Source organism: Dromaius novaehollandiae, chromosome 17 (genome assembly GCF_036370855.1).
Source record: "Dromaius novaehollandiae isolate bDroNov1 chromosome 17, bDroNov1.hap1, whole genome shotgun sequence".
NCBI classification, from domain to species: domain Eukaryota; kingdom Metazoa; phylum Chordata; class Aves; order Casuariiformes; family Dromaiidae; genus Dromaius; species Dromaius novaehollandiae.
In genome coordinates, this window is record NC_088114.1 from 383,369 (window position 1) to 402,188 (window position 18,820).

The 18,820-nt window shown below is 40.3% G+C and overlaps 2 protein-coding genes across 4 annotated transcripts in view; one reads left to right on the plus strand and one right to left on the minus strand.

The window, feature by feature from the left end:
• Positions 1–15,182, plus strand: part of KREMEN1 (kringle containing transmembrane protein 1) — a 39,169-nt gene extending 23,987 nt beyond the window's left edge. For both annotated transcript variants that reach the window (XM_064521836.1, XM_064521835.1), the window contains 4 exons: positions 836–1,168; positions 1,782–1,940; positions 3,852–3,936; positions 4,955–15,182. In XM_064521836.1, coding sequence (XP_064377906.1) covers positions 836–1,168; positions 1,782–1,940; positions 3,852–3,936; positions 4,955–5,117 — 740 coding nt within the window. In that variant the 3' untranslated portion in view covers positions 5,118–15,182. The remainder of the gene's footprint in view (positions 1–835; positions 1,169–1,781; positions 1,941–3,851; positions 3,937–4,954) is intronic.
• ZNRF3 (zinc and ring finger 3) overlaps positions 15,154–18,820 on the minus strand; it is a 104,723-nt gene continuing 101,056 nt past the window's right edge. For both annotated transcript variants that reach the window (XM_064521832.1, XM_064521833.1), the window contains one exon: positions 15,154–18,062. In XM_064521832.1, the coding sequence (XP_064377902.1) occupies positions 18,019–18,062 (44 nt within the window). In that variant the 3' untranslated portion in view covers positions 15,154–18,018. The remainder of the gene's footprint in view (positions 18,063–18,820) is intronic.

Genomic DNA, 18,820 nt, shown 5'->3' on the forward strand with positions numbered 1-18,820 from the left:
AGCCTTGAGAAGAGAAGGGGGATCTTAGCAGTGTGCATAAATGCCTGATGGGAGGGTATAGAGATGTAGAAAGACTCTTTTTGGTGCTATCCAGTGAATGAAGAGGAAGATATGGGCAACTGAAATACAGGAAATTCCATTTAAACATAAGAAAAACCTTTTCTGAGGTGAGAATGGTCAGCCACTTGAAGAGGTTGCCCAGGGAGGCTGTGGAGTCTCCTTCCTTGGAGATGTTCAAAACCCGACTGGACACGGTCCTGGGCAGCCTGCTCAAGGGAGGGGGAGGGGTGGACCCGACAAACTCCGGAGGTCCTTTCCAACCTCAAATATTCTGTGATTCTGTGATAAAATCTTTTTTCTTTAGTCCAGTAAAGTTGGTAAGCAATTTAAATAATGTGGCAGCGAGAGCTACAGTTACTATTCCACTTGCCTACTCACCTGAGAGGGATGGAGCAGAAGCCAGTGAAGCAGTGATTTAGCTACTGATGCCAGTCCTGAAGGGCTGCGGGGATGGGGTTGAGTGAGATAAAGGGCCCAGTTACATCTCAAGACAAAAGAGGGAGGCAGAATTCCAGATGGATACTTGGTTCTCAGACTGATGAGACAAAATGTGTGTATCCCAGACACAGCACAGCATAACAGCTCTGCTCCCAGTGTCATGGAAGGAAAATAACATCAGTCTGAGAGACAGCGGGTCCTCCTGGGGTGGCGAGTCTGTGCCTTAAAGCCACGTTTGAGTCTTAGAATTTACAGAGTGCACAAGTTGTGCGTAATGCATGTATAACTTGCACCAGTTTCTCTTTTTTTCATTTTTCTCCTTCCCCTGTTTTCACAGCCCTTATTGGTGCCTGTGGAGGGAATTACACTTCTGCTACAGCTGTGATCTACTCCCCAGATTTTCCTGACACATATGGTACCGGCAGAGTCTGTTACTGGACCATACAAGTTCCGGGAGCATCTCAGATCCACTTCAGTTTTGCCCTTTTTGAAATCAAAGATGCTACAGATATGGTGGAATTGTTGGATGGCTACACCTATCATGTTCTAGCTCGTTTTAATGGCAGTAATCGGCCTCCCCACTCCTTTAGCATCTCTTTGGATTTTGTCATATTGTACTTTTTCTCAGACCAAATCAATCAAGCCCAGGGTTTTGCCATCAGATACAGAGGTAAGAGGCTAACTTTGCTGTTCCTACCGTTCAATGTGTCGTTAAACCCTTTAATCCACACAGGCGATTTCTGATGTGACAGAAAAAAAGAGCAAATATTTTAAACCAGATGTCGACAGGTTTTTCATCTGTCTGATTGCCACTGTTCAGTGGGTAAATGCTGCCAAAACTTCTCTCAATTTTGAATACTCTGGTCATCTATGTTATAAACAAGCAAACTTTACGTTTTCCAAAATCCAATTCGATACCTGCCTGTCAGGATAAGTTGGAAAATAGGAAAGCTGAAACAGAAAAGCCCTAGTAGTCCATCTGCATCTTTGGTTCATCTCAGCTCTTCCCAATAGTCTGTTCCATTCAGCCAGAAAGTCATCAGGAGAAAACTTTTTAGCTCTTCAGCTGCACCTGCTGGTATTACAAACAATTAGCTTCCATGAAAATCCTCTGAAAACCCCAGTTTGGTGAAGTACAGGATTTTTCTGGCAGCAGATGTGATTAGATTATTGGACTTCTCAAAATAAACCAGAGAAAAGCATGACTGGTTTACAAACACAAAATATAGTCCAATTTAATCTGTTAAGAAGTTGTTAATATACTCACACTGTTGTGTTTGCAGCTGTCAAGGAAAATGTACATCAAAACAAGATTCCAATGAATCAGACCCTTTCAGAGAAGATAAATGAACAAGCAAATCTCAGCATCAATGCAGCCCGGTCATCAAAGATACTTTATGTCATCACAACCAGCCCAAGTCATCCTAGCAGCTCCATGCCTGGTAATATTACAAGGGAATGTGGAAATAGGAAAAAAAAAATCTAGAGTCATTGTTCCCTCTTACTGCTCCCTCACATTAGCTGATCCACTGGTCCTCTTATGAATAGGTGCCTGAAGATGAATTTTCAGTTCTTCTAATTATAGCTAATTATGTCATGACTTTCCAAAACTCACTTCTCGCACTAAATCAGTTAAAAATAGTGTCAAGATGATGAGTCTGAGAAAGAAAGCGCATCAGAATATGTTGTTTTTACTTTTTTTTTTTTTTTGGCACTTTGGGTAGTAAAATCAAATGGCAAGTCAGAGCAGCCTCTTTACCATAACCAGCATTATTCGCTTCAGTGACCAGCACATACTGTAGAGGTGGTGAAGGCTTCTGAAAAGAGAGCAAGTTTTACAGGGTGTTAAAATAGCTTGAATGCTGTATGCAGTCCAGTTCCTCCAGAAAAGCTACAGTAGTAATACAAAGGCGGCTAGATGACAGTGAAGCAAATTAACTGGGGGGAAAGAATGCCACTGAGAACTATAATGTATCTAGAAATCACCATCAGGCGATCACATCATTCAGGACACTGAGTTGCAAGTAATTGGAGACTGGAAATACACTCTTGAAAAATATCACTGCTGGTTTGTCCTATCTTTAAACATTCCTGGTATCTTCTCCTCAGTACTGCTGGAGCTGGACCTCAGTCTCAGTATAGACCTTCCCAACAGTTCTGTAGTCCTGCGTGCCAAACCCAAAGGCCAAGGGTGTGACCGGACATCAGCTGCATTTACCCAAACTAGCAAAATTATTTGCTGGTAACAGTATAACCTCTGGTATTCCTACATTCAGCACGAGTAGCAGAACATGCCCAGAACACTGAGCAGATATCTGGCACTTGGCCCAGGCTGGAACCCAAGTTACCACAGCTACACTTAAGCTGCCTACTGTTTAGCTAGCGTGGGCATACCTACGTGAGATGAAATGCCACCTTTGGATTTTAGGCAGTATAAAAACACTGTTAAATCATCATGAACAATCTTTGCGTTGAAGAAGAGGCTGAGGGGGATGAGGGGGCGATTTACTCTCTCTTATTCTCCTTCGAGGTTCAGGACTTGTGAAGGTGACAGCCTTTACTCAGACGTGCTAATAATTAAAGGGCCTTGCAAGGCCGTTCAGAGAGCTAAGTTTGTCAGAGTACGTTCTAGTCCCATCCTTTTCCCATCTTGACATGCCCTAGCCTCTTATTGCCAGGTGGTGGAAATCTGAATGCAGAAGTGATCTAATAATTTAGAAATCAGCTACTCCCCTCCCCCCATTATTGTAAAGTTCAAATATTACGCTGTTTCCAGCTCTTCTCTGAGTCTTGTTTGAGGTGCTGGTACAAAAAAGAGAACTAAGTTGGAATGCAAAGTACAATGCCCAAGAGCCTTCAGTGAAAGGCAATGAAGTATCAGAACACAAACACTGATCACAAGTCTCAGTAGACTCTAAAAAGGGAGGAAAATACACCATACTTAGTGATTACTTACATAATTACTGACAAAGCTGGGCCATCTTCTTGCAGATGTAGAGTTACTACTGCCAGCATATGTTCAAGTATGTTATTTAGTTTACTTTTAAAATTTTCTAGGAGTGAGTTTGAATTCCTTTCTTAAACCCTAGTTAGATAGTTTTCTTGATATTTGCTTTACATTTTCCCAGCTTTGAATTTTACAGTGAGTAGTACTGCATGGCACAAATGGTCCTGGCTGAGATTTACACAATTTCTGCCAGTTATTTGCTAAAGGTTTAAGACATCCTCAAATTACAGTTTTGAATAAAGCGTCAGAAGGCTATGTGTTTCTTTTTTGCAATGTTCTTATTTTATAAACTGTAAATAAATTAATGTGCTAGGAGACCTCCCTTTCTCTCTTTTGTTTTCAACAGAGTGGACAATATACGGTCTCACAGCACTCCTCATCTTAAGTGTTACAGCCATATTGGCAAAGATATTTCTCCACATTACCATGAAGTGAGTATGGAGCAAAACTGTCCCTGAGGAATTGACATCTCAGCTCTGTACCAGCACTGGTACACTTCCTTTTCATGCCTGCTGATACTGTCACATTGGCCAGATGCAAAACCAAGTTATATGCTACATATGTGCCCTCAAAGAAGATATAAAATAAGCACATTTTTAACTTTCCAGTCTGTTAGGATAGCATTTGCTGCTGGAATATCTCTCTGTTCTTGTTTTGACAGGATCTGTATTTCAAGGGATAAAAAGGATTCTCATACTGAATAATGTCATATAGCAAAGAGAAAAAAAGTAATCAGCCACTTAGCATTCATGGGAAAAGGTCAAATGATGTCAATATTTTGTTAAAAAAAAATTAAAACTTCATGCCAGATTGATCACCTGCCAAAAAACCCCCCAAACCTGATAGAAAACAATAAGCTATTTAATATTTGCTTTCTTTTATAGAAATATTGCAAGTGGTTCAAAAAGGAATCACAAAATTGATTCCGTGAACTCAAAAAATCTGTATTATGGCATGACATTTAACAGCATAATATTTTTAGCCTATTAAAACAAGATTATTCATTACAGTCCTTTTCTACACCTACACCAGGTTATTCTTGTGTCCTCTAGGTGGACACTCATTGAAGGAAATCATGGGAGACTTATGAACACATCACAAATGTTAAATGTTGTATTTACTTACCACCAGTAGCTTAAATATATGAGGAAATGAATTTATATTAATAGTAATTGGTAACAGAAAATACAGACTTTCTAGCTTAATTTTGCTGCTTCCATCCAGGCAGCAACTGTTCTGGCAACAGTATGCCTGATTTTGCAAGTGGTTAAAAAACAACCTATAAATACCCCTAAAACCTTCATAACTGTGCAGCAGGTAGGAAAAAAAGGTGTCACAGATTTAGTAGAACCAGCAGGCATTACCATAATAGCAGTAATGCAGACATACTAATAATAGCAGCTTCCCAAGCACCTTAATACTTTTAGTGAAATAACACTTGTTTTCTAGATCCCATCAGATACGATCTGCCACTGAAATAGAAGATTCCCACCAGGTTGCTACTGCTGCTGAGATCTGGAGTATTTTTTATGAACCTTCCACCTCCATATCCATCTTCAAGAAAAAGCTTCGAAGTCAACAAGACGATCACAACCCACTAGTGGAAAACTGAAGTGTCTTTCATTTTTCAAGATTAATCTTCTTAAAATCCAGGTGATTTGGGAATAATCCTTTTTTTTTTCCCTCCCAGTCTCATACTTGTCTTCCAAAAACTCCATTTCCAAAGGCCTTTGAATGACTTTTCCTATCTGTTGTTCTCTTGTGTATACTAGTGACAGCAGAATTAACTGCTGCAGTAATTCTGAAGTATCTGGTACTCATCAAATCTGTCATGCTGTTAATTACTGCCTTTAAACCAATGCACTTAAAATACATGTAAAAATTTTTAAAATTCAAAAAATCCTGCACACCTGCCAAAAGTAACTGAATGAGTATTTACAGACTGAGGACTTTTTGTCTTCCTATATTGCTATGTTATATCTGGCCATTTTAGTCCCAAGGTTGAACACACAGAGGTAGGTATCGATATCGGTTCAGCTACCAGAGCAACAAGAGGTTACCTGGCCTTAATGTAAGTGTGTCTAAACGGTACTGCACAGTGAAATGGGAGTCAAAGACTCTGAGAAGATATCAGCCTCGGTGTCAGTGTTCTGCTATTTCTACTTGTTCTGTTTCTACAAGCAGAGATACACACACACACACACAAGCAAATCAAAGTCAGGAGGTAACTGCTCTACAGAGCTTCAGCTGCAAGTGTGAGTTTCCATGGAGTAATGCTCACCAGCTCAAGGTCTGCATGAGCAATGAAAAGTTTTAAACAAGTATGTCTCAGCCATCAGATTCGCTAGTTATGATAATTTTCTTCATATTCCTGAGTCTGATCCTTTCCATATTCTGATCCTTTCAGAAACTATCTTACTCCAGTCTGAAATCCTCCATTCAATCTGGATGTGAATGTAGGGTTTCTCAAAGAATTGTTTAAGGAAAATGTAAACCCACTGAAATTCTAGATAATGAGGCTGACGATAACAGACTCTTACACTGAGGTTAAAGCTTACAGTCCTTATAGAGTACAGTCCTTACAGAGAAGAGGGCACTGTAGGTTTGCAATAATTATTGAATGACGGCATAGCATAATACTGTCCACATGAGACAACTAGGCAGTATAAGGCTAAAATCACTAGTTTATAGCCCACAAATGTCAGAATAGCATGTAGGTTTCTCAGAAGACCACAACATGAATAGGAGTCTTTCGAAAAGGAGTTAAATACCACAAACCAAAACACTGCTGAATGCTTACACGAGCATGTTTATGTTGCATACTGTCTTGAAAGGCTGTGAACTATGAGAGCTGTGTGACCACTCGAACTGCCCAGACCCTGAACCATAGTGTGCATAGTTGTACACATACAGTGAGCTGCTATCAAGAAAGGATGGAAAACTGAAGTGCTTTGCAACTTGCTGGATGAGCAAATAGAAACATGTCAGAAAAAGACACACCTGCTTCTCTTACGGCCCTACCAGCATGTCTGAAGTGCATCACATACTTCCCAGACCTTGTAAACCAGACTTAATACAGTGGCATATTTAGCCTCAGCTAGCTCGGGCTGCCTTGTCCGTTCATTCCAGCCCACTGAACCACACAAGGAATTGGTGGAATAGTTGGGCTGTGCATCTGGTGAGTGGCACAAATATGTAATGCAAATAATCAGAGCAAAGCTCAAATCAGACAGTAAGAGAGGAAAATAACTGCAAGGGACAAGAAACAGCCAAGTTGGTAAAAAAATCAATAAATGCATCAGATGCAAAAGGAAAAAGAAAAGGTGGGTGTGTGGTGGGGGGGAGGTAGCTGCTGTTTTAGGTGGAAGGCAGTTTTGAATAGAATTACCAATAGTATAATGAGCAAAAAAGTTCCCTCTTATGCTCTTTGATCCAGAGGATGTGATAATACTATCATAGCTGCTTTTAGACTCAGCAGTATTGCACAATAGCTTTTCTTCTGGAACCTTTGGAAATGCGTCAGTGGATGCTTGCTGTCCCTGTGAGCCTATGCTATTTTGTTACAGAGTCTTAACAATTCTTCATTATTCTCAGGTATGACATAAAAGACAGGAGCCCAAAAATTGGCTCCAGGACAATTACACTAAACTTCATCCAAAACAAACTGAGAACTGTGCTTTAATCTGAGCAAGACTGTATAATTTCGCAGCAAGCTCGCTGATGGCAATCAAGATTACTCTTTATCCTGTTTGTAATTAAGCTGATTGGTAGAACTGTCTGTCAGGAGTTGCCTTCACAGCTTTTGAAAGGTATGTAGAAAAGATGAACATAATTTTAGACAGGATCTGCAGGCTGTCCCACCCTGCTTTTGATAATATGTTTTTGTCTTCCACATCCAAACAAGCACTAGACTCTCCTGTTTAATTCAGAATGTTACCAACTGGAATAACTCTTCTGCTAGATGCAATTAGCAGTGAAAAACAGGAATAGGAAAGGGAATGTAAGATGTTAGAATGATATTAAGAAAGCCAGTAAAAAGTATTTTTTGAGCAGGATTCCTAGTCCCTGAGCAATAGATTTGGCAACAGCCTTTACTTCTCTTGTTATTTACAGTAGCCAATGAAATATTGTGTTCTCACACAGCTACTACCACCCCTGCAGCATCCCACTAACAGTCTGTTGTCAGGGATACTGCAATCCAAAATTCAGTGTGTCCTTCTACAGTCTCAGGGGCTTGCTGCAAAGGCTGCTCTTCGTACCAGACTCCCATCGCAGCTGACGAGATAACAGCTTTGGCATTGATTAGGAGGTCTCCGCCAGAGTCCCTCTGCCAGGCTGCTGCTGCTCCTCTGTGAAATTTCCACAAAATCATAGTTTCTTTCTGTTTCAAAACACTCAGGCCTGCAGCCAACACATCAGATTTCCTCTTCAGTGCTGGGACTTCAAAGAAAAGCAGATGGAAAACATGCTTCTCAGCAAAAAGTCTTTAGTACCAGCAAGGTATTCTTAGCTTTCTCAATTGTTTATACGGTGGCAGCCTGCTATCGACAGCTCGCTATGCCAGGCTGTGATCCCGTCAGGACGATCTCGTCACAGAGAACAAGGTAACACGGTTGCCCTGATACTTATCTGTGAGGAGAAAAAGCGTCTCCCTGTCTGCACAACTAAAACTGGACTGCGGTTTTAAGAATAATGCCCTTAATTGTCACAGAACTAAAATATCAGTGCGGACTGGTCTGTGAAATAATTTCTCTTTGCTCACCGAACAGCACTAACTATTTTTTCTCTTTGGTGGACTCTCTGTCCACCTACAATGCTCAAACACCTGACCTGACCAGTGGGAATCAGCAGTGAGTCTTTCAGCCTCAGCAAGTCCAGACCAGCGATAGCTAGAAAAAACTGACAAAACAGCACAGTCAAATAAATGGATTGAAAAAGTTTACTGAGGGAGCAGCTTCTGAAGCTAACTCAGAGGGGATTCAGTGAGGGCCCGTAAAGTAGAGGAATTCTAGCTAACAGGAAAGGAATAAACACTAATTTAAACATAAAGCAATGGTCAGTATACCAGAGGAGAGTAACTACTAAATGGATCTGCAAAAGATAACTAAGAAAAGTAAGAAAATTGTTACTGCGTTTTTATTCATTACAGATGCCAAAAACCAAAGTGCAGATGCTTGCTGTTTCCCTCCCCACCTTAGGGCTATCAAGTTCCTAGAGCAACAGGGCATCTAAGAGCTAAACCATACAACATTGTGCCTTAGTTGCCATTGTAGACCTAGTCTTTTACCTGAACTGAATTCAATCCAGCTCCACTTACGTACCAGAGATGAGTGCCAGAGACAGCTGAACAATTTTGAAATAAGTGCTTAGTATGAACAAGACTTTTCTAAGCCAGCAATTACATTCTTGCACAAACCTGCTGGAAAGATTACGGGGAAAGATAATTACAGTACCTCCAAAAATCAAGAGAGGTAGAAGATTTGTAAAATATATTGATTCTCTCTTACATGTCAATAGGTTGGACTTTTTTTCAGAATCAACCAGAATTCTAAAATTCCCATTTTAATACTCAGGGTTCGCATCACGCTGTGTAGGAAAAGATTCCTCTTCACAGATCTGTAGAAAAACAAAGGAATTTGCTTCTTATCCATGCTTAATATGGTCCACCAGTGGAGAACAAAGCAGCTAACCTAAGAGGAGAGAGTCAGAGAGTAAAGCTAGGTCCTTAACAGATAAGTTAGGAGCACATCACAGAGAAACTTCATTTTCTTGCCTTATCAAATGTTCTTGAGCAGTTAAACGTCTAATACCAGGAAATAGAGGAACAGATAGAAATGCATAGATAGAGTCCCTAAATAGCACTTCTTTCTTACAGGCTTGAGGTCATAAACAGCATGTAGATCTGAAGTGGATTTTTTCAAAATGTGGTGTGGTCACTTGCAATCCCAGTGCGTACGACCAACATATATGGTATCCATTAGCACAGCACATTGTGATCCTTGCTGTAAGGGTTCAGGAGAGAAAAAGGAAAGCCTGACATACACATCTGCTGCAATCCCGCACAATGCACATCTAGCACTCCCAGGACACTGGCAGCCGAGCTCTCACAGCTGGAGGGCGCACCTCTGCAGATGTGATCATGCTGGTGCTTATGGCATTTGCTTCAACACATCAAAAATAACTGCAGCACAGGATTTTGTCTGGAATTTTAACTAAACGGCCTTCTGGCCTCCTACCTAGCAGCTCCCTCAACAGGCTGGGCAGGCTGCAAACGTGACATTGGCCACACTTTCAAAAGCAACCCTTCTGAGAAGGCAATGCTCAGGAGGAGCCGCCTCCCCGCACGCACACATGCAGCCCCTGCACTGGGCTCTTCCTCACCCTGTTGTGCTGGTACGGCTGGCTTGAGGTGTACGATAAGCTGACCAGGTTAGGAATCGCCATCACTTTTTCTTCCTTGAGTTGCTTTTAACACAAATGAGTTCTCTGATGTTCATTAGGTGGTGGCACAGACAGGTGAGCTACCATAGCTAAGGGGACAACAGCCCACAGGAAGGAGAGGTGTGCTGAGCCACAAGCAGGGGCAGTGAGCCCTTAAGCTGGCACTGCCACCAAAGCCACGTTGCGAAACTGCCTCCTTACTTTGTGCAGCAGGTAGTCACGGTAGTCTGCAGAACATTTGGACCCCAGGTGACAGGAGCCAGCTGGAAAAGTGGCCTCCCTAATTCTAAATTCTAGTTTAGTTTGTTGACTAAATGATTTTGTATGTACTTTTGTCTTAATATTGTAATGTTGGGGGGGGGAACAGAAATGGTGTTATTTAAAAATATAAGTGTGATGTTATCTACAGTAATATATATATTTATACATGTATAGGAAATGCACTATTTAATACAGCATTTTATATGCTTGTATCTTGCTAACATCTCATAGGAAGAAAAGCTGTTAGCTTACATTTTGGGAAAAATAAACGTTCTTTACACTGTCAACAGAAACATTTAAAGATAATTCATTGGTATATAGGTGACAGAAGAACACTAAACACTCAAACTCACAGTTTTGTGGCAGAATAGATAGAGATGAAATAGTTGCTCAAGGTACACATTCTTCCCTCGATTCTCATTTCCAGCTTGTCATGGTATTAGGCTGCTTGTCAGATTCCACAAATTCACGTGCATATGCATTACCCTCAAGACCTTTATAACTTCAAACACTTCATCACCTTTTTCAATCAAGAATTAACAACATCTTAGTTAGGGCTAGTTTCTGTAGCTAGCTAAGGGACTTTATCACATTGCTCATCCAGACAACCCAACGGTCTTGCAGAATTATAGTCACTGTGTTCCAAAGCTTCCTTGGCAATAATATAAATGGGAGGTTTTTACTGATAGTCCCGGAAACAATGTCTGTACTGAATCTTAATCCTGTATGACTGTAGGCGAAACGCATCAGCAGACACTTGGCTGCCACTGGACGCGAATGACTAGCTATTCCAGTTTCATCTTCTGCTTAATAAACCTTCTCAGGCAGTGGAAAGGACTCCCAACAGATTTTCTAGCACACCGCTTTGCCTCAAGACAAGGTCAATTACAAAAATAATAGTTTCTGACAAATACTTGATCAACTAGTTCTTAATAACTTGCAGCAATGGTATTTCTTCCCATGCAATATATCCCCATGATATGGTTTCATCTGAATATTAATTTAGATATTTTTGAGCAAGCTTATCATTCTGCTACCTTGAGATTCTGAGAAGGAAAAATATAATTGCCTTCCGATTGTGCCATTTTTCTATGAGCGCCCCCCCGAATTAATGCAACTCATACTTTCTCAACTTTACTGAGCAATTGTGTTTTGGGATGCAGTCTGGCATTCTGAATTTCAGTCTCAAGACAATTTACTGTAAATCCAGACGATATCGCATGAACCAAATAAGACTGACAAGAAAACAGAACAAATCAAACTTGAAATGACTCACCACTGAAATACGTGCTATGTCTATATGCGGTCATCCTGCATTCAGCAAATAGCTGTAAGTAATAATTACAAAAAATTAAATGTTGTGAATTTCTGCAGGAGGAGCTCAGTTACCATTACTAAAGGGTAGCAAAATACTGCATGATGGAGGCAGAAACTGCTGCAGGTTCATCAGCAGATCACAGCAGGATTATTTTCTGTGGAGGTTAAGAAAGAAAATTTGAGCTGAAAACACTGAGAATCATTACATATACAAAAATTGCTCTGAAAAGCATTTTCTAAGGTAATGGCTAATTGAAAGTGTTCAGTTTATAAACTACTTGGCTTTTTTAGCTTAGTGTTTAGGCAGCTTCATCATCTATCAGAACTAGCTGTAACAACTGTTCCAAGGTTTTCTCTACAACTGTAACACTCATTTTACTAGCTAGAGGTAAAGCTGTTTCCACTTGTGAAATTGATCTGTCCTTTCAGTAATTCTTCCTTCTGACCAAAATAATGCTTCACTCAGAAATCTTCAACTGCATTTACGTAGATGTCTGAATACCAGTGTCAGATACTGAAATTGCCTCCAGCTTTTCATTTGTCAGGACTAATTCCTTTTTTCTCATTTTCTTTTAGAAACAATAGTGGCAAACAGGTATTGGCTTCCTCTTACACAGGGGGGATCACTTTGCTCTCTTTTCTTACTATTCAGGTTATAAGACTCCTCTTATGCTTCTGTCTATTCTGGGAGCTGTTGCTTTTTTGTTGTTGTTTCCTAAGCATCAGGTTCATTCCCCATGGAGGAAACTTTTTTTTTTTTATTCTGAAAGAGACGCTTTTCTATGAAGTGTTTAAGGCCCAGAAGCACAGAGCTGCTACTTCCAGATAAAATATCTCATTTCAGGTATTCTGTTGTCTCCCCAGACAAAGACTTGGGCCAGGCTGACGCCACACAGTATGAACACAGCTGTCTTTTTAAAAGGCACTCCTCCCTTGACACTACTAAACAGGGCCTGTAGGCATAAAGAAAACTCTTAAATGCTGAGCACCAAGTTCTGTAGATGCAACTGTGCAAAACTTAGGTAACAACCAATGTTTTCTAACAGCAGTAATAGGATTTGACAGATGCACCTGATATAGCTGCAGCAAAAAAGAGCATACAAAAACACCATTACACAGCATATTATCTCATTAAGAAGCTTCTGCTCCTGCTCTTCTTGTTTTACAACATGAAGGTTCCATGTGGGTTTATGGTGCCCACAAGACTTTAATTTTGCCACCAAGTTATTCCTTAAACATTGAACCTCAATAATGAAAGGAAACTCCCCAGAATATCAAAATACTCAGTTTTTTGACAGCAACTGCTTACAAAGTCATTTAAAAAAAACACAGCAAAAAAGAAATAGAACCCATCCACCTACCACCCACCCCTTAAATAAGCACTGCACTCAAGTTCAGGCAAACTAACTATAGTTCGGCCAACAGTCCAAAACCACCTTTCTCCTGGAGACACAGTAGGTGTTCACTGATTTTGTAGCTCAGCAAGGGTAAAGGCATGTCATGTTCCTAAAAGCACAATCCTCTTCACGATCAATCTCATGGTTTTCTTCACAGCAAGACATGAGAAGACAAAACACTACTCAGCAATAATAAATTGTGGGGGGCAGATGGATAGAAGAGGAAAGAGATTCAGAATTGACCTGTCAACATAGGCATGGCAGCCAAACACATATACCCCAAGTTTCATGAGTTGTTGTTGTTATTATTATTTTTAAAAGAGTACTCAATGAGCAATTTGCAAAATGTGTCTTATTTGCAAATAAGACGCATTTCACTATAAACATCAACAATTGCCAAGATTCCTGTTCTCCAAGCAAAAAAGGAAGTGTACAATGACTGGGAAGCATACATTACCTGCCAATGCTGGTTAACTCCCTCCTGCCAGTTGCTCTTCCATTACTGTGACTGTCTTCTCATACAGACCAAGCTTCCCCATAGCACCTGAGATGAGGATGCCAAGTGGATTCCCAAGTGATTCAGGAAAGTCCTGTTCAAAAATGACACACTTTAGCACAACAGCCTGACATCCCAAAGATGGAGGTGGTTGAAGCGAAGGAAGGCTGATTTCTTGGGTGAATTCTGAGAGGTGACTGAACTGCAGTACACTTGAACAGGCTTAGATAAGAGAGGAAAAAAAAATCCAGGGGATTACCAGGTAAAAATGTATGGGAGAAGGAAAAACCTGGAGGAGGAGACTGCAAGGGATTTATTTTTTTTCCTGTATTGCTGGATGGGAAGTAAGTAACATGTGGAGACAAGCTATTTAAGCAGTAACATATATACATATATTATTTATATGTACATACATACCTATACACTCACACAGAGGTAGCAGTCCACTAGCTACCACATATCTCCAAGACACACTCTTTTGTTGTCCAGCCTTCATGAACATCTCTGGTCAAATTATGAACTCTGCTGACAAAAAGAGAGAGTAGCACAATACTGATTTTAACTTCCGTGGGACCAGGGATTTCATCCTCCAGACTGGGGTCTAGCTTGACTACTCAACATGAATCCCCCAGTTACGTCCATCTGCATCATGCTGGTTCAGGTTTTGAAACACTTTTAGTAAAGGACAATAAATTATTCTTTGCTGAAATTGAAGCAGAAATCAGCTGCCCTGCTACAGGCAACATGCAGGTTCCAAACATACATGAGGATGCCTGCCAACAGGTATGTGCCACTCATCCTGTGCTTGGAGTGAAACCTCAGGGGCTTAAAAGACCCCTTCAAGTGGCTTGCATACTATACAAAGACCCAAGCGTTGTCCTATTTGTTATGGACTGACACACTTCAGTCTCAACATCACCGCTTTTCCTTCCCTGTTCTGCCTAGCAGAGCTCTTCATTCCACTTTTTCCACAGCATACTCTTTGGTGCACTACTTTCCCAACGCTTTTCTTTTCCTTCTCTACCCCACATCTTCTTTGCCTTCCCAGTTTAATTTTTGTTTTCTTGCAATGAAAATATCTAACTTCCTCCCCCTCAACAGCAATATCCGCCAGGTGAGAACACGGACCCTGAAGCAACAGGCAGCCTCAAATAACTGGAGACTATTAGGAAAGCAGCTAAAATTTTCAAGTAATGGCTTTACCCTAAGCAAAATATACCAGGTTAAAAAAAAAAGAAAAAAAGAAAAAATCTGCTTGGTATCCAAATGTGGCACATTTGCTCTAAAGACAGAGCCTCCCTGGGGCAAAAATTGCCTAAGTCTGATATATTCGAAGTGAGGTATGAATAGGTAAGGAACAGGTTAGTGTGGAACAGCTAGCTAATGTTGGGTTTTCTTAATTATGTATAGATCTTTGTATTTTAATATTTATTGACTGATATCCCATTGCCTGTTGATGTCGTAAAAAGTGAATTTTAAAGGAATCAGTTGCCTGAAAATTGAATGGTCCTAAGACAGAACATTATGGGTTGGCTCCAAAAAAAGCGCTTCTAAACTTTCTATCACAATCATTTTTGCTAGGATCTGTATGTGTGTGTACATGCATAGATTTTTTTTTTTTTAACACAAATGATTATTGCTGATAACAGCTCATTTCAGTGCATCTAGGACTGTATGTTGAGAAACACAGCTATCTGTGTCCTTTCCCCACCAACAAGAAGGACAACTTCCACATGTATATGCAATAAAACTGTATTTTTGTGTGTTTTTGCTTTTTTTTTTTTTAATACAGATATTTGTACACTTTCTTACAAAACTGCAGGTAACTACAACTTTTCTTAAATCATTTTTGGTCGGCAAGTACTGTAAAATCTTTGTGTGCAATTATCATGTATTTACAGGGCCTCATGTTAGTGATTTTCAATGATTATTACAATAATGTCACACACTCTCAACATAGGACATGGCTTAAGATAAATATATTAGTAAATAAATATTCTGAGAACATATTTCCATAAATGAAATGTGCTGCTATACATATACAGAATATATACAAGATGTTTTCTAGCTTTTAAAACATTTTAAAAAATGGTAATGAAGGAGAAAGAGCCCTTTGACCATATTACAAATTTTACAGCAAATTTTATACAAAACAATTTTAAGTGCTATAAGATAACTTTAATTAAGAACATTTTAAATAGTGCCTCATGAACCAAACACAATGACAACTGTTCATATAAGTAGTAGAAAGGCATTTTGTTATAAAAACATCTATCAAGGCCAGCTGGCCTATAAGTCTGTATGGACATATAGGTAGCAGAGAATTAACTAAACACTGAATATAAAACCAAACATAGAAACCAAGTGTAGGGTATCTTTATAGTAAGGCCTGTAGAGATTACTGTACTGGCAGAGATTTCCATGACATGTGAATGAGACCAGCATGTCCAGGAACATCATAAGCCAGAACATTCAAATAGCTTTTCTATAACTGCATTTTACCACAACATGCTGTGTAGTTATAGAGCACAATGCATCTTAGTGGCCTTAGACAGTGCCTCACAATATACCAAATAGGATAACCAAGGTAATATACCATAGCTTCTACAATGCATTTCTTTTGAGGAGAGGGAGGAGTAATGCAAGACTAAAAAAAAAAATAATAAAAAAATTAAAAAATTTAAAAAAGGACGCACACTTTAGGGTTTATTCTCCCAAAACATACCACTTACTATAGTCATTAAGTGAATGAATAGCTTTTCTTTAGGTTTATACACAGAAAATGTGTTTATTGTAATTTTTCTTTTAATTTTATACCCAGGTATTATCTTGCATTAATTCTCAGAATAGCTGAGGTGGTAATTAATTTAGAAAGTTCTAATGTGGGTTCCTTTGAATAGTTTTATATTTCTCTTAGCTATTGAGTACTGAAAGTAAAAGGAAACAGCTTTTTTTTGTTGTTATTTCTTAGGTGTTTAATTCTTTTGAAGTATTTCATTTGGGACTATAAAGCAAACAAGATAACTGGGTCTCACAATTAGTCCAGTGCTATCAAGGACTTTGTTTTTGTAGAAGATGTAATGGGAAGTATACATCTCTTCTTAATATCTTTTAAATATCTTCAAAGTGTACTGAACTTTCTTGGAAAATTTTTTGGAAAAATCTTTTCATAAGACTGACACTGTGGGTATTAACTAATTAGTTTCCCTTTAGGAGAATTCCTGCTGTGAATACACCAGACAGGATGACACTGTGTCCTCAGGCACATGCAGCATGACAGGCAATTTAAACCATGCTATGGTAGCCTCTTACTCAGAAGCCGCTGTTTCCACAGGAAACAATTGCTATCAGAAGTGACGACGTACATTATCCCATGATAACAAACGTCCCCACTAGTACAAGAACAAGAAAAGAAGTATGTGCCCAGACTAACGGGATACAGAAAGCACTCTGTACGCAAGTCACAAATGAAGCGCAACTGGCTGGGCCCAAGAAACCTTTAAAACAGATCGATCTATGGAAGCTACATCAACCACAGCAAAGAAGGAAACAATGACTAAAGCAAGTCCTCACTTTCCCACATGCACAACAGGTGAAAAGCACTAGTTTCATTAGGCATGTGTGCAGTCTACCACCTGACCTATTTCAAAAAAGAGCCAGGTAAGCTATAGGCCCCCTGCGAGCTCCATTTTCCTGCATATGCCAGCATTTCTCACCAGGGAATAACGATAACAAGGGCTATGAGTGCCTGAAAAGTTGCCTATGGAAGGCAAGATTCATTACGTACAAAGCTATTACCCTTTCTAAGCATTTCCTTCTAATATCCACTTGAGTGGTCCCCAGCATTCTTCACCAGTCAGAAGGTACAGAGAGGTCCATGCTTTAGCAGGAAGTGGGAATGAGAACATTCTGAGCTACCAGTTTCCCTACCCCCACTCTGTTAAAACTAATCATAATGGCAGGAGACCCTTCCTAGCCAAATCATCAGAGCAGCATGAAAGGAGGTTGGTAGAGGCAGGGAAGGAAGGATACAGTCCAATGCTTCATCTCCCTCCAAATCTCTCATATAATTTGCTGGCTACTAGGATTTGCTACTAGGAATAGTCAGTATCTGAGCATCTGTTCAGCAGCTGTATCCCTCTGGACTACTTTACTTCAAGGTGCTATCTGGTTTCTAAGGCAGGTGTAGCCCTGAGCTTATCAAAGGCTGGACTCCTTTAAGTAGGAGATAACAGCATCTACACATAGCCTGGCTTATTTAATACACCATGTTACCTCTCAGCAAGAGCTAACATGGTCACTTCTAAAAAGAAAATATAAATAACACTTTGTCATTAATATAGATACGGCACTAGAGCTCAGAGATGCTCTACACCATGCCCCACATGGGCTTTGCACACCAATGGAGGCCTGAAGGTTTCAGGCAAGAGGGAGAAAGGAGACAATCAGGCTGATGTGGATGCAGAGGAACAGAAAGTGGGGGAGGGACTTCTCCACATTACCACTTTTGTGTTTGTCAAAGCTTAAAAGATTTTGAAGTCCAAGAGAATGTGGAGTCTCTGATAAGCTCCGCTTCTCCACCTGTGGCAGTCTGGACAGATCTAGTCACTGATCTGGCTTCTCTCCAAGGGATGAGATCCAGCACCTGAAAGATAAAAGAAGAACATTACTGGTTACAACTAAGGAAGATTGCATTTAGAATACTGCATCCAGTTTTGGGACTCCTAGTATGTGAAAGATGCTGATCAACCAGAGCACGTTCAGCAGAAAGCCACCAAGATGCTCAGAGGGCTGGAGCGCTTGCCCTGTAAGAACACACTGAGGGAACAGGGCTTGTTCAGCCTGGAGAAGAGCAGGCTTCAGGGGGGACCCCACAGCAGCCTCCCAGTACCTGCATGGAGGCTGACAAGAAGGAACCATGCTCTCTGGTGCACGGTGGATTAGAGGCAACAGGCACACATTGGAACAAGGGTTGTTCAGACTGGATATATGGAAAATCTTTTCACCATGAGGACAGTTGAGCCCTGGAACCGAGGCCCAGAGAGGCCGTGCAGTCTACATCCTTGGAGGTTGTCAAGACCTGACTAGATATAGCCTTGAGTAACCTGGTCTGACCCCAGAGCCCAGCTCTGAGCAGGAGGTTGGACTAGATGACCTTCTGAGGTCTCTTCAAATCTGAGGTTTCCTATGAATACCCTTATAAAAACCTGGCAAGGCATATAAGTAATACTTCATTCCTTTTGTGTGTTTTTGTTTTTGTCTTTTTTTTCCACTTATGTAAGCCCATGGCAGAGATCTTTCCACATATTCTTCTACAGCAGTCTCAAGTTTCTCATTCTAATTTTATCCTCCAGCTTGTCAGTTCCCTCCTAGCGCTCTGCCCTTGCCTCCTCTGGCACTTTC